At 53.7% G+C, this 23,374-nt stretch overlaps 1 protein-coding gene across 2 annotated transcripts; it reads right to left on the reverse strand.

The window, feature by feature from the left end:
• Positions 1–22: 22 nt before the first annotated feature.
• Positions 23–21,979, reverse strand: COL9A3 (collagen type IX alpha 3 chain). 2 transcript variants are annotated; one of them, XM_084776520.1, is made up of 32 exons: positions 21,853–21,979; positions 21,229–21,297; positions 20,073–20,108; positions 19,482–19,553; positions 18,929–18,982; positions 17,622–17,657; positions 17,350–17,373; positions 17,016–17,069; positions 16,658–16,711; positions 16,298–16,339; positions 15,303–15,359; positions 14,291–14,344; positions 13,395–13,448; positions 13,095–13,148; positions 12,837–12,890; positions 12,295–12,348; positions 11,568–11,621; positions 10,765–10,818; positions 10,599–10,652; positions 10,097–10,141; positions 9,919–9,972; positions 9,508–9,561; positions 8,526–8,579; positions 8,333–8,404; positions 6,458–6,493; positions 5,379–5,423; positions 4,222–4,254; positions 3,893–4,039; positions 3,709–3,763; positions 3,100–3,282; positions 2,071–2,148; positions 23–597 (listed from the first exon to the last, which is right to left on the reverse strand). In XM_084776520.1, the coding sequence occupies exons 1-32, from the start codon at positions 21,916–21,918 to the stop codon at positions 407–409; spliced, it is 2,043 nt and encodes a 680-aa protein (XP_084632646.1). In that variant the 5' UTR covers positions 21,919–21,979; the 3' UTR covers positions 23–406. The 2 variants fall into 2 exon arrangements, with proteins under 2 accessions (XP_084632646.1, XP_084632647.1); XM_084776521.1 differs by lacking the exons at positions 23–597; positions 2,071–2,148 and having other exon boundaries at positions 3,106–3,311.
• Positions 21,980–23,374: the final 1,395 nt, after the last annotated feature.

The raw sequence follows: 23,374 nt of genomic DNA on the forward strand, positions 1-23,374 counted from the left end.
CCTTCATCACTGTAGCCAGTGCTAATCTGAAGGGTTAGCAGATCTCTTTATTGGTAGTCTATCATAGGCTTTATATAAATGTTATGTAAACAAGTCTCAAGTGTTTTTAATCTCATGTAATTGTACAAAACTCTTAGATACGCCATCCCTCCCAGATGCTGGGTTTAAAGTCTCCATCCCTAAGGCCTGTGTCTGAGGTATGCTGTCACAGATGAATGGGCTGCCATAAATCCTGCAGATGGGACAGCGACAGTGGTGCCAAGTAGATGCTCTTGGGGCCCAGGCAGCAGGCCAGGAAGGACTAGCCAACTGTAGCCAGCTATACTGTCCATTTCTGGTAACCACATGGCTGATCTCTGCTGCCTGTTGGAATGCTTTGTCATCCACTCCCTATTTAGGTTATGGTTTATGAGCTCCGAGGACCTGCCTTTTCCCCACCCCCTCCTAACACAGCTCCTTGGCAAGCTGAGGTGTCACAAATCCCTGGGGTTCCCTGGGCACCAACAGCTCCAGGAAGGCCAGGATCACCAGGAAGGCCAGGCTCACCATGTGCACCATCTTGCCCATCTTTGCTGATGCCAGGCACACCTTGAGGCCCTAGAAAGCAGAAGAGTAAGGTTAGAGATCATGAGAACCCCCAGCAGCAGCCATTCACAGAACTGGGAAGATTCTACTGGCTTGCTTCTGAATGTGCAGGAGGTCAGAGATGAGGGGCTCGAGCACAGTGCCCAAAAGAGCAAGGGCAACGACAGGTGGCTGGGCAGGGGTTGGGCAGGTACAGCTGAGGCCAGTCTAGCCACACAGAGTCTGTCCTGAAGACATAGTGCACTCTGTCTCACAAGGGCTCATGGGGTGCATGTGAAGAGCATATTTGGAGGGGCTGGAAAGATAGCTCCGCAGTTAAAAGCACCGCTGCTCTTCCGGAGGTCCTGAGTTCAATTCCCAGCAACCACATGGTGGCTCACAACTGTCTGATGTGATTCTCATGGAATCTGATGGCCTTTTCTGGTGGAAGGATTATATGCAGACAAACACCCATGTACATAAAATACACAAATCTTTAAAAAAAAAAAAAAGCATATTTGGTGTAAGCAGGCAGCCTGGAAAGAACTTGAGGAGCTTTAGCTAGTCAGTGGGCCACAGGCATTCAACACGTAAGATGACCCAAATGTGACACAGCTGGGAATGGCAGCTTAGAGGTAGTAGTACTTAAGGCCACACAGGTGGAGATTCAGCCTGGGGTTGCCAATAGGATAGTCAGGACAGCAAATAAGTAGATGGGGCATAGATGCCTTGAAGAGAAGGGAAGCTGTGCCTCAAGGAAAGAAGCTAGACCTCACAAAGGAGAGCAGCGCACCTCACAGAGGAGGAAGGGTGCACCCTGCAAGCCTTACGAGGTGGGGGCACCTTACAAAGGAGAAGAGGGGCTGTGCCTCACAGAGGAGGAAAGGGTCACACAGACACATCTGCTCCTGTATCTGACTGGAGGAACCCGAAGAGGAGCACTCCACGGGCTAGGCAGGTGCAGATGGCATAAATTCCTCCTCCTACCCCAGCCTCCTCAGTGCTGAGGTCACAGGCATGCGCCACCACACCTGGCCCACAGCATTCAGTCTTTTACAGTAAGGCACTGAGGGGTGGAAGCCAAGATGATTCAGCAGGGAGGAGTTTGTGCCCATAAGCCTGGAACACGGATTTAATGGCCAGAACCCACGTAAAAGCAGAAGAGAACTGACTCCACAAAGTTGTCCTCTATCTTCACATGTGTGCTGTGCTACATGTGCATGCACACAAGCGCCCACATACACAAAGTAAAAATAAAATCAATGTATATGTGGTCAACTACAAGGAAGATAATTTTCGGCACATTATATTTATATTCAGTAAGATAGAAGTTAACCAAACCTACTTAGCTAAAGTTAGATACAGAAAAAAAAAATTTATTATTTGTTATTTTTACATACTAAAGAGATTATAAAAGCAGTACCTAACCAAGTCCTTAATGTTTTGCCAAGCGAAAAACATTTCCAGCCCTTCACCTAGAAGGACTGTGTGATGACTGTGGCCTACCTTGGTGCCCCTGGTCGCCAGCAGGCCCATCCAGCCCTGTACCTGTTGCACCCTTGTCTCCCCTGTCACCCTGGCTTCCTGCAGGAAGGAAAGAAGCAGGCAAGTTAGAGCAGCTGCCCGCCCACCGTGATGGCATTTTCCAGCCTGTTTCCACAGAGCTTGCTGCTTTTAAGCATTTCCTGCAGTGAAAAGTGCAGCTTAGTGGACGTCTGCCCAGAGTATCATGCCTACATTCCAGCACATCATCTGACACCACCCTTACCTCCGAAACCACTGGTGGGATTTTAGTTTTGTTTGAAATATTTATGCCTCTGAAACAATCGTCTTATTTGGTGTTCATATGTTCACTATGAGTTTTGACCCATAGCTTATCAAAGGATGCTTCATTTTTATTTTATTTTTGTTGAGACAAGGTCTGTGGTCCAGGCCTAGAGCTCACTATACAGCCCATGTTGACTTCCAACTCACAGGGATCCTCCCGCCTCAGTCTTTCAAGTGCTGGGATCACATCTGGCATCAGTGTTTTTAAAATATCCCCTGAGTGAAAGCTGGTGGGGCTCCTGTTTTTATTGCTCACATCCCCCAACAAACTGTGTTCTGCTCATATTTGAGGGAAAATATCACATTTAAGATTCTGTGCTTGTCACCAAATGGTAAGAAATTCCCTGGGCTGACCCCAAAAGCCCCAAGGCCCAGCCCTCTCCCTGAATGAGTCTTTGTATGCATGTGGTATAGCCAGATTGTTTGACTGCATCTTCATAGCATTTCTAGGTGAGCCGTGTAGACTGTAAGGCTGGGGGACACCAGGCCAACCTGAATGTGCTGTTCTCAGGTGTTATGACCATGAGGCCAATCAAGGGTAGAAATAGCAATCTCTGCCTGACTGTCCCTGGGGTCCTCTCTTCCCTGAACCTCAGGAGGAGGACATCTCAGCATCTAAGTGCTGCAGAAAACCAGGGTACTTCACGTAACTGAGATCATGCCACCACAGGAGCATGGCCATGTCTTGCTTGGGGGTTAACTACTTACCTCTAGGTCCAGGGTCTCCTAGCTCCCCAGTGGGACCACGATATCCAGGGGGGCCCCGAGCGCCAGGGTGGCCGATGGAGCCTGGAGGGCCTGGGGGCCCTGGGGGGCCAGCCGGACCAGGCCTGCCGATGGAACCTGGCGCTAAGGGCTTCCTCAGGTTTGCAGCCAACTGTGCAATTTGCTCTTTTGGAAAACAGGGTGCCAAGCATGTACTTCAGAGAGAATTACAAAACATCTTCACGCAAAGTACAACACAGCCAGCTCTCTCTTAGAAGGGAGTTTTCACTCACTGACCAAAAGTGGTTATTAACTGCTCTAGAGTGTGCTGGGGGGGGGATGGGAGCCCCCTTCTCTTAGAACATCTCACATGCTGGAATGAGAAGTTCAAAGCCAGTGGGGGAAGTGTCCCTACCAGCCAAAGGACACAGTGGGTTCTTCCTGGGAACTGTTTCCCTAGTAGTTAGTTGGGGCTTCTCTGAGTATCCTGCACTATGTTAAGCCCTGGGAAGAGGGTAAGCCTCCTTGAGGTCAGAGGACAGGCAGGGCAAGAAGGACAGTAGCCAAGGGGCAGAGGCAGTGCGAGGGGGAGGGTATTTCCAGGATACTCACCGCTGATCATGCCCCCACATAGCTCCCTGATGCGCTGTTCACTGGCTTCCTTGCCCTGAAATTCACCCAGGCTCAACATCAGCAGGTGGGCAGTCAGCTGACACACACAGCACCTCACTCCCAAAAGTTCACAGACATCACGATGTAAACCCAGCACAACACAGAGGAAGGAAAAGCTACGAACCGGAACCCCAGGCTTTCCTGTGATGCCTGGAACGCCCTGCACGCCTTGGAGGCCCAGTGGACCTGGGGGGCCAGGCACACCCTGGACTCCACTGGTGCCGTTGGGACCTTGGATGCCTTTGGGGCCCAATTCCCCTCGGTTGCCAGACTGTAGAAAAACAAGAGGAAGGAGGTCAGAGCGAGCCTTCTTCTGGAAGGCCTGGACCTGCCTCTGAAGTCACTGGCCACCAGATGTCACATCTAGGCGGTACCTTTCAAGGCAACTACCCACCCAGAGGTGGTGGATGGGAGACCGTGGGCTCCATGGGGAAGCATCTTTCAGCTACTCACCTCTCCTTTTTGTCCAACGGGGCCATTAGGACCCTGTGAAGAGGAAGTGGGCGGGAGGGAACATGTGGAAGTGGCTCTAAAACCCAACCTGGCACATGGTCAGTGGAGACAGGACTCAAGTACTTCACCCATGGACACACTGGAAAGGTTCTTTCTTCTCTTTCACTTACCAGTGCAATTTCAGCACCTTTCCCCCTGAAATTTGGTTTCACACCCGTCTGCATTGCTTCCTCGCAGTGTTTTCACTGTGGTACCCCAGATGCTGAGCCAAGCGGCTTGGAACTCAGAGCCCTAGCTGTCACCTCAGAAATAATCGGCCCCAAGTGTGTAAGTGGATCGACTGGGCCCAGGTGTGGCTCTGCTCACGACTGTGAGCTCACTCTCCACATATAAAGCACGAAAGGGCAGGTGGCGAAGTGCCCACCTGGCTCACCATTATGGCAACTGGCACCACACAGAGGCTTCTAGCTGGCATGGCTCTGGCACCCACACAGCTACTGCCTACCACTCCGTCAGTTTAAGGCTGACTGGGTGGGGCTGACTCAAAGGCTCTGCCAAGAATTTGCCAAAATAAAGAACAGTCATCTGGGAAGATCTGCATTAAAGGCCTAAGTCCTTCACAGTGGCAACCAGTTGCTCCCTGACAGCACGGTCCCTGAAGCTAGGCTTGCTCTGTGTCACTTGGGAAGAAAAAAAAAAAAAAAAAGGAAAGATGTCACTATAGAATGGAAAGCCCTGGCCACCTTGAAGCCATAAAGCGCTTTCCATTTGAGCCCTGAGGCAGTTCTACTCCCGGTGCCTCCAGGAGAGCTGTGAGGGAGTGACATGTCAGGGTTCTATTTCATAATAGACTCCAGTTCCGGCTCTGTGAAAGTGAGGTTTTTTCTGCTGAGACCTCAGCGGTGGCTGACTCAAGCAAAGGTGACTTCCCTAGGCAGAATGTGATGAGGTCTACACCTCAGCAGGGACCCACTCTGCCTGTGTCTTCTGGACCACACTGTCGCCTAGCACACACAGGATGGCGAGGCCTGGGTGAATGGTGGTGGGTGCTTCTTATACCTTCCCTGCCATCCTCAGATACCTCGACAGTGGGACAGTCCCCACCCAAACTGAGCAGGTGGCTCTTAGTTGGCAGTAAGGGGCGTAGCCATACTCACCAGCTCTCCTTTGTCCCCTGGAAGACCATCAGAGCCTGCAATGCCCTGAGGAGGACACACTAATGTTACTGTCGGCTCCTCCCCACCTCAAGCCACTTGTCTCTTTCTTGCTGATCCTAAGACTGAGGCCAGAGGCCAGGCCAGGATCCTGTACTAGAAGGAGCCCCCAACATGAAGCAACATGAGAAGCCAAGAGCCACAGCCTAAGAGGACTACAAAACTGAAGTCACCAGGGGTCCCGCTCAACTATGGCACCAGCCAAGGACAATACAGGCCGTAAACTTCAAACCCCTACCCAGATCTAGCCAATAGACAGGACATTCTCCACAGTTGAGTGGAGAGTGGGGTCTGACTTTCACACGTACTCTGGTGCCTCATATTTGACCACGTCCCCTGGATGGGGAGACCTGGTGGCACTCAGAGGAAGGATAGCAGGCTACCAAGAGGAGACTTGATACCCTATGAACATATACAGGGGGAGGAGGTCCCCCTCAGTCACAGTCATAGGGGAGAGGAGTAGGAGGAAAGTGGGAGGGAGTGAGGAATGGGAGGATACAAGGGATCGGATAACCATTGAGATGTAATAAGAATAAATTAATAAAATTTTAAAAAATGATGAATGGGAAAAAACAAAACAAAACAAAACTGAAGTCACATATTTGCATAGTGATGTGTTCCTGCTAGTAGCACCTTGATGGCATTAGATAGAGACGCTCTGCATCACCCAGAGAAGAGGGAGCACTCATTGCCAGGGTGGGCTGCAGCAGCCACCACAGCCCGCCCTCTTTGAGCTCTTTTTTTGGGGGGGAGGGCTTCAGAGAGAAGCCACACAGCTCTAATTAGCCAGCTTGTGCAACATCAGTCTTAGAGTCCAGACTTCACTCCTTTTCCAAAGTCAGTTTCCTTAATCAGTGGTAGTATTTTTTTTTTTTTTTTTTTTTTTTTTTGCACCCGGGTTCATATAGTGATCATCTGGTAGTGTAAAGCAGCTGATTTTGTCCCTTCCGGTGCCCAGGGGTGGAGGAAAACAGGAGCAAGATGTAGACCCGCAGCCAAATGGCCTAGAGCTGACTTCTCACCTGGTCTCCCTTAGGGCCTGCAGCACCTCCTGGACCCTAGGCAGAGAGAAGGTTCTGATTAGAGGAATCTTGGGGGTTCCCGTGAGTTGCCACTGCCCTGCATAGCAGAGGCAGGGATCCCACCTTTAGTAGGCATGAAAATTCCTCCGATGGCAGGGGGCTTAGAACCATCACTCCAGCCCCAGCTGCCAAACCTGAGTCCACAGATAACAGCAGCATACAGCCAACCACGCCCCATGTATCCTACAGGGGCCGTTTTCCCTGAACAACAGCTGCCCATCACTCTCAGTAGACTGTGACTTGTGTAGCTCGCACTCTCTCAGTCTCGCACTTTCTCTCTCTCATACACACACACACACACACACACACACACACACACACACGAGAGAGAGAGAGAGAGAGAGAGAGAGAGAGAGAGAGACAGAGAGAGAGAGAGAGACAGAGAGAGAGAGAGACAGAGACAGAGAGAGAGAGAGACAGAGAGAGAGAGAGACAGAGAGAGAGAGAGAGACAGAGAGAGAGAGAGAGAGAGAGAGAGACAGAGACAGAGACAGAGACAGAGAGACAGACAAACAGACAGACAGACACAGAGACAGAGAGAGCTATTTACTTAAATGGTGGAGTGTGTGCTTAGTGAAGGCTGGAGCTCAGCTGTGAAGAACACTAGCTGCTCCTTAGACAATCTGGGTTTGGCTCCCAGCACTGCATCAGGTGGCTCACATCCATCTCTTAACTGTAGTTCCGGGGAATCTGACACCCTCCCCTGACATCCCTTGGCTCTTATTCACACACAGTGCACACACAAAGATGTGAGCAAACACTCAGAAACATAAAATAAATACTTTTTTTCCTTTTTTTTTTTTTTTTTTTTTTTTTTTTTTTGCTTTTTCTCGAGACAAAGTTTCTCTTTGTAGAGCTGGCTGTCCTGGAACTCACTCTGTAGATCAGGCTGGCCTCAAACTCCACCCAGATCCACCTGCCTCTGCCTTCTGAGCTCCTGAGTGCTGGGTTTAAAGGCATGCACCACCACCGCCCAGCTATGAATCTTTTTTTTTTTTTTCCTCAGAATTAAATCTGAAAGCAAAGTCAAGAGCTATCCAAGGAAGAGAAAACCAACGTGATGTCCCCTACCCACTGGGCCTGGGGCAGGCACCAGCACTGCTACCAGCAAGCTTTTCCCTCTACTAGTTTAGAGCCTTCAGAGTTGTTGGCAAGCTTCCTGCCTCCTGGAATTTCCTGCCTAGAGGCTAATAAAGCACCAGCTGTGTGGTGGTGGTTTCTGTGGCTCCCCTCATGTCTGTAGCGGTGCCCTAGAGCCTTCAATAGTTGTATGTACATATTTGAAGAGTGCTTTGTCCCCGCCAAGTGGGGACCAAGAAAGCAATCACATAGCCCCTAAAGACTTGACATATAGCCTAGGCCCCAGACCAGACCCCCCAGACCCATCCCAGGGGACCCCATGCCTTACCTACTAACCAGTGAGGACCTGAGTAAGCTACAACCCCCTGGGCCCTGGCCCTGCAGAACACCAGTATCACTGGCTGCTATAGAAGCAGCAGCAAAGAGTCTTGGGAAATTACCCGTCTGGAGTACTGCAGTCATTCCGGTCTCACAGCTCACACACAGCAGGCAGCCCTCAAGTCACTAGAGCCCCAAGTTACTGCTTCTGCCCAATTATTGGTTCTTCTAGGCCTGCTTGTGGGGCATAGGATAGAGCCATGAAGATTCTAGACCCCCTCTTGCCCAAGAAGAACAAGGATCAAAGGCACCTACCTGGTCATTGTCCCTGCCACCATCGTGGGAGAGAGTACCTTGCTGGTGGCTTATGTCTAAGAAGACTGGTTAGGGCAGGAAGCACAAGAGAAGGACACTTACCCGGTCACCCACATCACCCCGTAGGCCTTGGGGGCCTGGAAGGCCAGGGTCTCCGGTGTTGCCCTTGTGGCCCTGTGAATTGGGTAAGATCCCATCTAGTTAGCACTCACAAGAACACAGCCAGGGTTCCCCCTTTCCCCAACCAACCAGAGCTCACAGCCCTGGCTCAAACCATTATTCCAACTTTACTCACCTGGAAGCCACGGACACCAGGGGCCCCAGGAGGACCTTGTGGGCCAAGGGCCCCCTAAAAGACCAAGATATGAGTGTATACTGTGAGGTTCAGGGAGTCCCTGGAGGCCCTGAGACTTCATGGTTCAGGAAGCCCAGATGTGCTTCCATGGGGATCTGGGCTGACAATGAATGAGTCTTGAGCCATCTCTCTGACTGACTAGGCTTGGAAGCACAAGCACAGACACCTTGTGGGGCAATTAAGGGTGGGGAGTGGATCTCAGGGTTTAGACATAGTCTATACCCAAACTCTCAGGCTGGCTCATGGTTGGGTGCTGATGCGCAGTGCCTTTCACAGGGCCCCAGAGAAGACTGAGCCCACTGGTTATAGTACTTGGGAATTTCCCTTTATATCTGCCAGCGTCTCTGCTGCACTGTGGCATACGGAATCCAAGGTTGCTGGGTGGTGGTGGCGCATGCCTTTAATCCCAGCACTTGGGAGGCCCTGTGAGTTCGAGGCCAGCCTGGTCTACAAAGTGAGTCCAGGGCAGCCAAGGCTACACAGAGAAGCCCTGTCTTGAAAAACAAAACAAAAAAGAAGAATCTAGGTTAGGGTAGCCCAGCATGGCATCATTATTCCAGAGGGTGAAGGAGAAAGAAGGCAAGAGCCACGCATCTCCTACTTACTAGTCCCAGGCTTCAAGGAACTGGCTCATTTATTTATTTTTAATATTAGTTTGTTTATTATGTATACAGTGCTCTGTCCACATGTACACCTGCACACCAGAAGAGGGCATCAGATCTCATTATAGATGGTTGTGAGCCACCATGTGGTTTCTTGGAATTGAACTCAGGAGCTCTGAAAGAGCAGCTGGTGCTCTTAACTGCTGAGCCATCTCTCCAGCCCCCGAACTGGCCCATTTATAATACCCTAAGTGCTACCCCTTCTCACCCATAAACTGTCTCTGTGCCCGTTCCCAGGGGGCCTGTGTCCTCCCACTCACCACTGAGCCCCTGTGACCAGCCTCACCACGCTCCCCTGGAACACCAACATCTCCCTGTAAGGAAAGAAAGGGTGAGGGCAGGACCCTCTATGACATATGTGAGAGGGAGCAAGGCCCCTGTGTACACATGGGGGGAAGAGAAGAGTTCCCATGTACAGACAGAAAGGGGGCAGAGTGGCCTGTGTACCCCAGCATGCACAGACAAGGCAGAGTCTCCATATACAACAGGGAAAGGGCAGGGTCGCTGTGTACACGTGGGGAAGGGACAAGGTTCTCCTACACATATGCAGAGGGCAGACTTTCCCTGGACACACTCTGGAGGAGTAGAATCCTTGTGTGCACATAAAGGGAGGGGGAGGGGGAGGGCAATGTCCTCCTATGTCCACACAGAGAAGGGTTGTGGATACTCACAGGAATACCTGGCTCGCCAGAGGGGCCAGCCTCACCCAGCTCCCCAGCTCTACCCTGTAGAAATGAGGAGACGGTGAGTGCTATGTCCCCTCTGTCCCCCACCAGAGCACTGCATGCTGTGCCTCCCCTCTTGGGGGTGGGGGTGGGGGGATGGGGTTGGCCGGAAGCAGTTACTTACCAGCTCTCCCTTCTCGCCTTTGGACCCTGCTCGACCAGGGAGCCCCTGCAGGACAGGAATCAGGGTCAGGGTCAGGGTTGAAGTCAAGGCAACAGGCTGGGTCAAGGCTAGAGTCTGGGTTAGGGAGAGCGCTAGGGCTAGGGTCAGAGCCAAGCCCGCTGAGCCCACAGAGGGGACTCATGCAGAGAATGTTCACAAGTGCGGCTGCACAGTGTGCACGTGGGAAGTGTGCACAGGCCAGGCGGAATGCTCCCCGAAGGGTCAAGCTGACCCCAGGGGTAAAGCTGACTCTCACAGTCTCCCTAGCCTGACGCAGAGCCCCTTCCAGCACTCCAAGGCAGGACCCACTGGGGTGACTCCACGACATCCAGGACAAATACAGGTTCATCTGCACTGTCCCACAGGGGGCAGTACAGATATGCTCAGGTAGGCCCTTGTCTACTAGCACATGACTGTAGGCGCTAACCCCAGAGCAATAATCCCCCCAAGCTTGAACACTCACCGGCAGCCCATTGGGGCCTTTCTCTCCTGGCGCACCATTGCGGCCAGCCTCTCCCTGCAAGGACAGGGATTAGGGTATGAGAAAAAATAATGCCATGTCGAAGCCTCGGGAAGCTGAACTCCTCCTCCACCTCCTCCTCCCGGCATGCATTCTGCCAGGCACCAACCTTTTCGCCATCAAGTCCTGGCACACCATCCTTTCCATCCTTGCCTGGCATGCCCTGAGGACAAGGGACAGCGTTAGGCCCCTCAGACAGAGAACCACTCCGTTCTTACCCTATGAACTAAAAATGTCTCGAGTCCCTAACAGTGGTTGTGTTTTCCTGGCAACCTGGCATTCCGTTACCCTCAGAGACCCTGCAAGGGAACGCACAGCACAGACAGATGTCCAGGACCCTCAGCACCCCATCTGTGCGGGCCGGCTCTGTCCATCACCTTTTCTTCTCAGATGCCAGATAAGCCTGATCCCAGACTACCAATTTCTGTATGGTTACGGCAGCTGCAGAGCTTCCCTCTGGAGCGAAAGGGAGATGTGACCTGCTGTGGGGAGGTGTTCCAGGCTGCTGGGAGCTGCTGGGGCTGCTGGGAATGCTGTGGATTTCTGGGGCTGCTAGAGCAGTTGGTGGATGCTGTTGGGGAGTACTGGGGTGGCTGGTGGGTGCTACTGTGTGTTTCTAGCAACGTTTGGGGTGCTGGGGCTTCTGGGAGCTGACGAATCATAGCGGTTTGAATGGCAAGAAGGTACTGGCAGGTTAGACCGCCATACAGTACAGGTCGTTTGGAGTAGGGACTCTCTGACCCACCACGGGTCACACAGCTGTAAAGCGGGGCTCTGTGAGTGGAAAGGGCTGTGGAAAGAGAACCTAAAGGAATGGGTACACACGGCCATAGCTCAGCCAAGGGGAGTAGCACTGGGTGGGGCAGTCCATGTGGCCACGACACCATGCTTGACGCCATCTGAGATACTCACTGGCTCTCCACCTGGTCCAGCCACTCCGGGGATTCCTTTGGGACCAGGCCTGCCCTAAAGGAAACATGGGACAGAAGCAGCTGCAGTTGAGACCCCAAAGGACTCCTGCCTCATCACGTCCCTACGGGCCCAGCTGCACAGGGACATTGGGTGTACTGTGCTTCCCTCTGGGGACTGTGTCATGGCTCATCCCAACCAGCGGAGACCGGGTTCCATAACCAGGGCCTCTTGAGCATGCAGCAACTTCGGGAGTTGTAGACACCACAGCACGGCTCAACCACCGGCCTCGGGTGGGGAGGCGGCCAGAGGCAAATGTTTGGTGACAACCACTTTCTGTTCATGAGAAACCTGGGGGTCTATTTAGCTACCATCCAGATGTCTCACTGCAGAGCCTCCATCTGGGAAGCGGAGGAAGGAAACTACCTGCCTAGCACCCTGGTCTGGGCTAGAGCCAGGATCTGAGCTCAGTGGCCCATGCCCTGGCCTCTGCTCGGAGCTTCTCACTGCTGGCTGCTCTGGATGGACCCAAAGTCTCTTATACGGGCTTTGGTGTTTATAGGGGACAGGGAGAGGGCTGGGACTCTTCAGGTTCAGGTCTCATTCCTAGCAGCTTATACTTCTTCCCCTTCCGGGATAGGGTACAGCATGGACAGTCCACCCCCACCTACAGGAATCAGATCAGCCTCTTCACAGAAAGGTCCAGAAACCAAAGCTCCCTCTCACTTACCAGGTCACCCTTAGGGCCACGGAACCCTTCTGGACCCCTGTCACCCCTGTCACCCTAAAAAAAAATAACAATGGTGGGGGAGGGTAGGGGACAGCACCACAACACAGAGAAAGCAGGGAAACTTTGACTGAAGCCCCTCCAGGTTTTGCCTGGTTTGGCCCCTTAGAGCTGGTCAGAGGCAGCCTCCTGCTGCAGGTCACATGAGACAGTGACAGGCCGCCACCCCTACCCCTTATCATAGCTTATATCCAGACAACAAAGGAGGTAGGTCTCTCATGAAGGCCAGATGCCCCGTGCTCCAGCTGTGCTGTCACTTAGGTATGTCACCACATGGCCTGGACCTCACAGATATACCACGCCTTGGTATGTTCTGAGCGAGTCCCCCCATGTATCGATGGTCAGCTCATCCTGGGACAGAGCTAGGGGCAGCCCAGCGGGACAAGAGTGGCACGGATGTGACTCAGCAGCAGAATGGCAAGACACAGGGGTCAGAGGGCCTGGGCTGGTGTGAGGCCCACCCTCCAGCCTAGGTAGATACATACCGCCTTCCCAGGTGCTCCTGGGAGCCCAGGGGGCCCCCGAAACCCAATGGGACCCTGTAAAGGAGAGAAGGTATCTGAAGTCCTCCCACAGGGAACAGATAGCCAGAGGGAGGCTCAAGCCCAGCCTCAAGCTACGAGCCAGGACAGCCTTGTGATGCTGGGTGCTGAGGCGGAGTCTGGATATGACCATCCCCAGGTACCCAACTACCAGGGCTGATCTCAGCTGACCCACAGCCCCATGGATCCAGCAGCACTTACCCGGTCCCCAGGGGGCCCGAGTGGCCCTGGAAGTCCTTGTAATCCTCGTGGGCCCTGAGGGGGACAGAACCAGAGCTACAGTGCCCAGACAGGACATCTACCTAAAAAGCTACCATAGGCCTTGCATCTTCCCTAAAGGTGCTTGACTTCAGCTGAGGCCTTGGTGCTAGCCTGGCTATGACTGTCTCGCAAGAGCTGATTAACTGCCCCTGAGGTCTAAACTAACTTCCCTTGGGGTGACCACCATAGGGGCTCCTACCTCCTCACCACCCTGCTCCCTGCTCCCCCCCCAAGTCTCACCTGTAGCCCCACGGTGCCTGGGATGCCAGGAGGCCCAGGGGGGCCAGGATTACCCTACAACAGAGAGAGCAGCAGTCAGCCAGTTCACCCCAGTTCTAGCATCTCCCATTGCCCACTGGTCCCCTCCCACGAGCCTGCACCATGATGGGCAACACTCCTACTTCACAGCTGAGCCCTGGAGGTTGAATGAGGTGAAGATGCTTGCCTACATCTGTAAAAAGGCCACACAGACCATGGTGGCCTCAACACTGCCTGGGCAGGGGCAGGGCTCTCTGCTCAAGCAAAGCCCCCAGGGCTTCCAAAGCACCTCCTCCTGGTCAAGTGGGGGAGGTGCCCCACTGTGCACCCAGCAGATTGTACTCAGCCACTTCTACCATCAGAAGGGTATCCCAGCCCTCCCCATCGTGCTGGAAGGTTAGCAGGGCCCTCTAGGGCAGAGGCCACTGTATGAGAGCGGCAGAGGCTCCTAGGAATACTTTAGGCCCAGAGCCAAATGAAAGGACTCGTCTAGGTCACCTAGCTCTGACTAGCCAGGCCCCAGGGACCTACCTAGGACAAGCCACAAGGTTCCAGTCCCTTCCCTCTATGGAGTCCCAGCAGCCACCACTCCCACTATAGCTGCCCTCTCTTTTCTTTTCTTTTCTTTCTTTCTTTTTTTAAAAAGATTTATTATTTATTTATTATCATGTATACAGTGCTCTGCCTGCATGTACACCTGCAGGCCAGAAGAGGGCATCAGATCACATTATATAGATGGTTGTGAGCCACCACGTGGTTGCTGGGAATTGAACTCAGGACCTCTGGAGGAACAGTCGGTGCCCTTAACCTCTGAGCCATCTCTCCAGCCTATGGCTGCCCTTTCTAGGCCAGTCAACCATATGTGGACAGCATCTTACCTTCTCACCGTCTTTGCCAACTTCTCCTTGTTCCCCTTTGTAGCCAGTAAGCCCCTGAAAACAAACATGGAAGTCACAGTCCCCATACTCATGAATGTCCTCCCCCCCCCCCCCCCCCCCCCCCGCCTACACAGGATCAAGGTCTGTGCAGCCAGTCAGGGACAGCAGCAGTACGACAGTGAGAGGCCAAGGCCTGGAACCAGACAGGGAAACTGAGGCCCAAGAGGGTTTGTGACTATGCTTCCCAAGGGCCCCCAAAAGGATGGGTTAGGAACAGCCCTGCCTCCTATCTGTCTCCGACTCCTCTGACCTCTTAGGCTGGGCCTACCCGAGTCACAGCAGCTTCCAGAGAAGATGAGATCACGGGCAGGTCTGCTCCCCACTAACAATGTGGGTCTAGACTCAGATCTTCCTTCTTTGTTTTTATTTGCTATTTTTAAATTTGTGTACTCATTCATTTTTATATCCCCATCATAGCCTGCTCTTTCCTCTCCTCCCAGTCCCGCTTTCTCCTCCCCCTACTCTTCAGATTAGGGGACGCCCCCTACCAACCCAACAATAAAAACTGCATGGTACTGGCACAAACACAGACAGGTTGATCAATGGAATCGAATTGAAGACCCAGAAATAAACCCCACACACCTACAGACACTTGATTTTTGACAAAGAAGCCAAAACCATATAATAGAAAAAAGAACGCCCCTCAACAAATGGTGCTGGTCTAACTGGATGTCTGCATGTCGGCTCAGACTTTCTTTTTTTTGGGGGGGGGGGCGTTTGGTTTTTTGAGACAGGGTTTCTCTATGTTAGCCTTGGTTGTCCTGGACCCACTTTGTAGACCAGGCTGGCCTAGAACTCACAGAGATCCACCTGCCTCTGCCTCCCAAGTGCTGGGATTTAAAGGCGTGCGCCACAACACAGCTCAGATTTTCTAAAGCCCCAAACTCCACAGCATGGGGGGACCCAATGGTTTCTATAGTGGAAAAGTGGACTCAGCCTCTCGCCCACTCACCTTGAACCCTGGCATTCCTGGGGGACCTGGGGGACCTGGAGGGCAGATGGCAGGACACTGTTGAAAAGCAGAGGGGTCAGATCCTTCCAAGACAAATGAAGCAAAACCCCAAAAGAGACCAGCAGCAAGGGGGGTGGGAGAACTGAGAAGGACCACCTTGCCAGCAATGGAGACTGTAGACAAGCCTAGACAGGGCCCCATTCAGTGCTGGGCATGAGGCGTGGCAACTGCGGGGAGCTGGACTGCAGCCAGTCACCGTCCCTCACAGGCTTCTCTACAGACACCCTCAAAGCAGCTATTTACATAGTGGCTGCAGGCTCCACAAAGAGGCCTTCACCTAGTGACCAAGCACCTACTGGCTGTTTGAGGAATGCCCTGTGAGATCAACCAATGGTGCTAGCTAATGCTCTGCTTTCATGGCATATCCCCACGCCAGACACCAGGAAACGCCACACTGAACTGGCCAGGTTGAACATGTTGACTTCTACCCACCAGCCCCATCCCAGAGGCTCAACGCTATCCTCACTTAGAAAAACCCTACTTTGAGTGGGAAGAGGGAAAAAAATGGGAGAGGGGGACACAGGGGTGTGCGGTGTGGGGGGGAGGGTGAGAGGGGGGAGATGATCGTCAGTGTTAAATAAAACTGCATCCAGGTGGGAATGAAACCAGACACAAACTCTCTCCTGGGACTTAGAAACCTCCTGCAACAGACTAGGCTGGTTAGCCACCCAGTGCAGTGGCTGCCGCCTGCTGGAACTCTGTTGATTGGGTGTCACCTCCCTGTGAATAGTAGCTCTGTTAGGGACAACACAGATGAGGCCAGGCATGTGCCCAGTGCCCAGGGAAGCAGGAATGCCCTCTTGCAAGACACCCGCCACCCCCACCTCCACCCTCACCCTCAGCCCTCCTGCCAAGCAGTGGCCTCAGGCAAGACTCCTCCTCCAAAGCAGGAACACCCCCACCATAGGCCCCCCATAATCACCATAAACGCATACTTGCAGATCAGTAGCACCTTCAGGGAGGGCTCCAGGGTTTCCCTTGAACATACAGAGAGGCAGTTGGTATGCACCCGCCCCTCACCCATCTGTCCTTGACTTTGATCTAACAGGGGGCTTGAAACCCTCAATCATCTCTCCCCAGTGGCCAGAGTGAGCCACTGCTGCATTGTCACTGGGTGACTGTAGAGATCATCTGTCCTTGAGGCAAGGTGACCTTGAATGCTAGAGCAGCCCCCCACCCCCACCCCTGTCTCCCACCTGCTTCTGGGGAATGGCACAGAGCCAGGGCAAGGATTAGGGTGAGGCCTAGCCCAGTTAGTCTAGGATGTCTGACAGAGCCCCCTCTCCAGTACTTACAGGTGGTCCAGGAGGTCCTGGGGGGCCAGGTAGGCCTGGGAGTCCAGAGGGTCCCTATGGAGGATTCATAGCTCAGAGAAGAACCTGCCCCACTGAGTGAGGTCACCAGCTTTCCCCAAAGTGGAGAACACTACAAACCCCTTTATCTTCCCTGACTGGAGGGTTATCTATCTATTTGCCAGCCCAAGTCACGGGTGCCTCTCTGCTTGGGCTTCTGTACCCACCAAGTCAGGGGCGTTGGGGCACTGTGAGGAAACAATGTACAAGGAAGATGGAAGGGACGGGGTGAAGGTAAGTAAGAGGAGAAATGCATCCTGCACACAGTGGCAGTGTGGGAAGGCAGGAAATAGTCACTCACCGGGGGTCCACGCAGACCAATCCCGCCGGGGAGGCCACTCACTCCTGCCTCTCCCTGGAGGAAGGAGGCAAAAATTAAAAAAAAAAAAAAAAAAAAAAAAAAGAAAGAAAGAAAGAAAGAAAAAGAAAAAGAAAAAGAGGAAGATGGGCAACTGTGACCCCACCAGGACTGTCTGCCCTTTTAAAGGCCAGGATTCCATGTGTGAAGTAGTCAGGCTGTGCCCTAAGAAGACCTCTCTGCCACGATCTGGGCTATCCCCCACAAAGCGGGCTTCAGTGAGGGCTGTTCTGGGAACTTACACACTCGGAAGGGGCCAAGGGTGGTGAATACTCACCGGAGGTCCAGGGAGGCCTTTACCCTGCAAAGCCAAGAATAAGGTCAGAGTACAGGTTGGCCCTGATGCTCGCAAGGCAGTGCAGGGTGGTGGTCTAGGGAAAGTGAGGTACCTGGTTTGTGAGAACCACACTCACTAACTCAGAGGTCATAGGCCAGATAAAGCTCCAGGCCTCCAGGCCAGAGCCCAGGCCACAGGAGAGGCTGCAAGGGATGCCCCAGGCATGTCACACCACAATGAAAACCCCATGGAGAGGAGAGGATGGTACTTACCCCAAGTCCTGGTGGCCCCGGGGGTCCTAGACTTCCCTGAATAGGAAAACAGGAGTCAGAGTACACAAGAAAGAAACTCTGGCCTCTGTTTGCAAACCCGTTTTCTTTCCTTTGGAACCTAAATTTTTTTAAAAAAGATTTATTTATCCATTATATATACAGTGTTCTGCCTGCATGTAGGCCTGCACACCAGAAGAGGGTATCAGATCCCTTTACAGATGGTTGTGAGCCACCATGTGGTTGCTGGGAATTGAACTCAGGACCTCCAGAAGAGCAGCCAGTGCTCTTAACCTATGAGCCATCTCTCCAGCCCCAGAGCCTAAGTCTTAACTCTGTCAAGGTGAGGATCAGGGAGAGAAACCTCTATAGAAAAGTGAGGCTCTGTGAGGTTTTTGCTGTCCTAGAAATCTGGGTGAGTATGAAGAAAAAGCATTGCCCAAGAAGGTTGCCAGTAGGTGGGCAGAACCAACAGGAGGACAAGACACAAAGCCAGGCATGAGCCACACAGTCAGAGACCCCAGATTGACTTCCAGGAAGCTGTGCCGACGCTAGCTCACAAAGGTTGCTGAGACCTCAGGCCTCAGTTTTTGTGAGGGAACTACCGGCTTGGCAGACAGGGTCTGAAATGGGCTGGTTTGCCAAGAAGAGGGTACATGCTGGTCCTTACACCGTAATCAGTGTCCCCCAGACAGCCTAGGACCAGCCCACCCAAGGCTAACCAGGAGCAGCCCCGCTGGCCACCAGTCACTTGTTTCGTTCAGGTGTTCCACACATCAGAGTTTCCCATGCTAGCTATGCCCTTGTGCTCGCCCACTCCTCTTGCTCTCTGAGGTGCTTTGTGCTCAGGACCACCTCTCCTGGGGCAAACTAGAATTGTGAGCAGAGCTCCGCCCTCGGAAGCACTGGAAAGAGAGAACCAACTTGCTAGTGAGTGAGGGATTCAGTGAGGATGGTCAGAGCCAGGGGGTGTGTAGTGGCTCGTCAGTGTGCTGGTTCACCCAGGGCCTTAGGGCCAGTCAGAGACACTGAGATGGGGGACACCCGGGGCTCATCCCCACCTATGCCCCAGTCACCACACCAGCTCCTCTGCCATGATGTGAATGCCAAGATGACTCGGACCAGGTGGAGCTGTGGGATTGTTGGGGAGGAGGGCCCAGGGGCTGTCCACTCAGTATCCTCTCCTGAAGAGGAGCAATGGGATAGGCCCAGCATACACAGTCATGGACGTCACCCACAGAACCTCCCTCCCGATGGCCTTGTGAGCCACCTTACCTCAGGACTGCAGCCACTGGGACTGAGACACTTACCCGTTCCCCAGGGGCACCTTTGGGTCCTGCAGGTCCATCCCTCCCTGTCAAACCCTGGAGAGGGAGAAGGAGTGTGTGTGTGTGGGGGGGTGTTGGCTCCAGAAGCCACCAAATGAGAAGGACATGCCATGCCGTGGGAAGAATAAGCCTTTTTAAACCAAGGGAGCCCTGTGACGACTAAACAAGCAGGTCGGCAGCTCGGTCCTCGGCTCCTGCCTGGCTGGTCCCAGAGCCAGGGCCTTGAGTGCACTACTATCCATCAAGGCATCATTGGAGAAACACCCCTGTGGGCAGCATGGTGCAGGAAGCCCCACAATGGGCACTTGTTCTTGATCAGTAAGAGCTGATAGGTCTTCTGTCCCAGCCAGGAGCTGGCAGCGTCTGGGATGAAGGCCAGGGACCCCCGCTGGGAACTACTGTAACTTCTGTCAGGACAAGGTTTCCTGCCTGAATAAGCCCAGCGGCAGAATAGCAGTGAAAGCCCTGACCCGGAGCTGAGCTGGGACAGACAGGGGTGAGGTGAGGTAGGGATGTAGTGGGAGGGTACACTCACATCCACCCCAGGCAGTCCTGGCAATCCTGCTTCTCCTGGCTTCCCTGGCTTCCCTGAGGTCCCTTTGGGCCCCTGGGTGGGAGGAAAGGATGGAGTTACGCAAGAAGGACTTGGCTCTAGACTCCAGCAAGGAAGACAAGGCCTCTCCATGTTCGGTCCTAGCCAGCCATGGTGATGGGGGCCTTGCCCTGCTGGACCTCAGAACACTGCCCCATTCTCACTGCGTCTGCTGGATGTTCACCAAACAGATCCAGCCCCCACCCCCACCCCCCCAGCAAAAGACCAACAGGCCACTGCTCCGGAAGAACGCCAGTGGGTTCTGAATCTTCAACCAAGGTGAGGAGACCCACACAGGCACAGCGGGGAGACCACAGGGTGGTAGTGTCTCCCTCCTCTGGCACAAAGAAGGCTTCCAGCCAGACTCAGCCAGACCAGTACAGAGTCCCATCCCTCTCCTCCCATGCTCCTCTAGGCTCTGCCCTCAGGCCCCTCCTTGAGCAGCATAGGCCCATGGCACTGAGGACAAGGCATCAGCAATCTTTCTATTTCTGTGTCCATCTTTCCCTTGCAGGCTGGGAAAGGGACACTTACTGGAAGGCCAGGCAGACCTGGAGGGCCAGCTTCTCCCTGAGAAAATGAAAATAAGCACATGTAACCCCTGAAAATAGGACCTCCTCCACTCTCACCTCCCAGAGCTGGGCCATTCCCCAGTCCAGTCCTGGAAGCTTGGCCCATGGAGATATTGTGGGGGTCCCCATACCCTCTCATCTACACCTGGGGGGGTCCTCTGAAGTCTAGCCAGGGATGGGGTGAGCTACAACTAGGCTCAGCTACACAGCATTTGGGGATCACAGGGGAACACAAGGGCACAGTAGCCTCCAAGAAATACTCCCATTTAGTCCTTCTGACCAACCTAAGAGCTTTATAGAAAGTGGGTGTGGTTGTGGCTAGCTAGCTGATGGACGGCACCTTGACTCCATCTTTTGGGGAGATGGCACTTCCTCCACTCCCCTCTCCACCTCCACCCCCGTTTTCCATAAAGCTATCCCACTAGCTCCATCCTCCATGGACACCTGCTAGGGTGCTTAATCTTTCAAACGAGACTTTAAGACTATTATAAGTAAGAGCCTTTGAGCCTGGATGCTCAGCTACAGCAAAGGGTTTCCGAGGGAAAGGTCCTGGGCTGCCTAGGTCCAACATGGTGGTCCAGGAGGGGTGTGAGGGAACCTGTGGACCCTACTGCTGAGCCAGGTTCTGGGAACTCGAAAAGAGCTCAGTGTACTTTTCTTGCAGCTTCTCGCAGCCCTCTATGGAGTCCATAGGGGAAAACATGAATGACTGGAGGTCGCCCTTCCTGGAGACGGCCCTCTGAGAAGCTTCCCACTCCAGATGATGGGAGGTGGTGGGGTCAAGCTGCAAGATTTCACTTGCCTCCTCAAATTATTTGGGCCATAACTGGATGATACACCCAGAAGGCACCATCTCTGAGGCTAAGCTGGCCCCCAGCCCCCTCCAAGACTGGCTCTATTCTCAGCCCCAACAAGACCCCCAGGTCCCTAGAGTCACCGCCCCACACCCCTAGAATACAGGAGCACATGCACCTCAAGGGCCACCCTGTCATCTGGACTCCACGATCTGCCCCACTGGGGTACCCTGTGCCACCCTAGCGCGCAGAGGGACGGGCTTGGATTTGTGATCACAAGGCCAGGACTCTCAGGGCGCCTTCCCCATTTCTCGCCCAACTCACATCGATGCCATCCTTGCCGGCCTTCCCAGGAGGCCCTTGGGGACCAGGCGGGCCTCGAGGTCCCACTTTCTGAAATTGAGATAAGTTATTAGGTAGCCCTCCTTTCTAGCATATCAGCTCTCCTGTCTCATCTTCCCCGGCCCAAGTAACTCTGGAGCCTGTGACAGTGGCCCATGACACCCCCGCCTCCCCCTGCCTGCCTTAGAAAACCCCAGTCTCCTGTGCTGGAGCCTGGCGCGGAGGCAGTTTATCCTCGCTTGCGCCAGGAGCGGCTGTGCCCCAGCCCCGCAGGAAGTCCCCAAGAACAAAGGCAACATTGTATGTTCCAAGCGAGGTAGTAGCGCTTTGCAGGGCCTGACCCAGCTGGACGAAGACAAGTGGGAGCCAGGATGATGGCTGATGTGACCTGGTGTCGGTGAGGCTCAGCCGCATCACCAGAACTCGGCCACAAGAGCGAGGCAGCGGCGAGGCGGCAACGAGGCTGCCACAGACGTCCTCGAGGGTCCACGGCCCGCAGCAGAGGGACTCCGGGGTTGGCCCAGGGAGATGGTGTTGTCCCAGGCTGCATGGTTCGACGTCCGGCCCTATCCCCAACCCTGTCATCACCCGCGGGCCGGCGCTCACCTGCGCGGAGGTGGCCGTCAGAAGCTGCCCTAGCAGCAGCAGGGCTACGGCAGGCACTCCGGTCATGGCTGGCAGGCGCTCTGAGCGGCTGGCGCCAGGCGGAGGGCAGCAGGGTGGGGGAGAGGGGCTGGAGGCGGCGCGAGGCCGGTGCGCCCCGCCTTGCCCCGCCCCGCCTGTACACAAGCCCCCCATTCAGCTGGCCCACCTGGGCCGGCGGGGCGCCGCGTGGGCTGGAAAAAAAAAAACCCAGCAACATTTTCTGACCCTCCTCTGAGTTAAAATTATCCCAGGATGGCGCGTTACACACGCACCTTTCAGCACACAAGAAAGACTCTTTTCTCTTCCACTCCTCTCCGAGAAGAAACCCCATAGTGAAGGGCATCTTTTAGGAACTGCGAAGGGCACACCCAAGCTGCCCAAATCCCAGGAGAATCCCGGTGTGTAAATCTTTCTTTCCGATCAATACCTGCCATGGCCAGGATCCTGTCTAGTGACAGCCAAGCACTTTGTGCTAGCCACCCCAGCTCTCTCTCTTAAGCTCAGAACCAGGTTCTGGTGGGGGCCAGGCGGACGGTCCTCTTCTGCGGCACTCTGTTCCCCAGGAGGGAGCAAGTTAGTGAACTGGAAGAGGAAAGCAGCAGGCTGAAGATCAAGGCATCTGGACATAAGGGCTGGAAGCAGGCCTCCAGAAGTGGTCATCTGTTCCTTCGCTCTCCTTCAGATTTTGTGTATGTTTGAATATGTATGACGTGCATGCCTGGTGCCCACAGAGGTCAGGAGATAAAGATGATTGTGAGCCTCCATGTGGATGCTGGGACTCGAACCTGGATCCTTTACAAAAGTAGCAAGCGCTCTTAACCGCTCGTCTAACTTTCTAGCCCCTTGCCTTGATCTTTCTTTTTTATTTTATTTTTTTATTAATGTATTCGTATTACATCTCGATTGTTAGCTCTTCCCCTGTTTCCTCCCATTCTTCCCTCCCTCCCACTTCCCCCCTTCTCCCCTCCCCTATGTCTGTGATTGAGGGAGACCTCCTCCCCCTATATATGCCCTTAGAATATCGAGTCTCTTCTTGGTAACTTGCTATCCCTCCTCTGAGTGCCGCCAGGCCTCCCCATCCAGGGGACGTGGTCAGAATTGCCTTGATCTTTCAAACTCCTAAATCACCTATGGGGTTCGCCAGAGCTGCAGATCCCAGCCCACCTGTTCTTTGTGGGAATCTGAAACTCGGCTCTGGGTTTAAAGAACGTGGTAGAAACTAAATGTCTGCAGGCAGGGACCATGTGACAGGAATTCACAAGAACAGAGTGGATAAGGGTTAAGTGTGTGTGTGTGTGTGTGTGTGTGTGTGTGCGCGCGCGCGCGCGTAAGCAAAATGGCCCCAATGGGAAGCTGTGGCTTTCCCCTGCCCAGTGACGTAATAGGAGATCCTCATTCCACTGTCTGCTCTGCTCAGCAGCAGGAGCTTGTGAACAGGGGATGCACAGAAAACCTAGCCCTTACGCAGGCTGAGACAACAAAA

The sequence above is a fragment of the Acomys minous genome, assembly GCF_964271855.1.
Source record: "Acomys minous genome assembly, chromosome: 3".
Classification (NCBI taxonomy): Eukaryota; Metazoa; Chordata; class Mammalia; order Rodentia; family Muridae; genus Acomys; species Acomys minous.

Excerpts from the sequence above, each read along its gene's own strand:
- COL9A3 (XM_084776520.1), bottom strand. The coding sequence starts at position 21,918 with ATGACCGGAGTGCCTGCCGTAGCCCTGCTGCTGCTAGGGCAGCTTCTG. Across the intron at positions 10,653-10,764 it reads CAGGACTTGATGGCGAAAAG|GGAGAGGCTGGCCGCAATGG; the intron begins GTTGGTGCCTGG and ends CTGTCCTTGCAG. Across the intron at positions 4,255-5,378 it reads CAGGGGACAAAGGAGAGCTG|GGTCCTAATGGCCCCGTTGG; the intron begins GTGAGTATGGCT and ends TCCTCTTCACAG.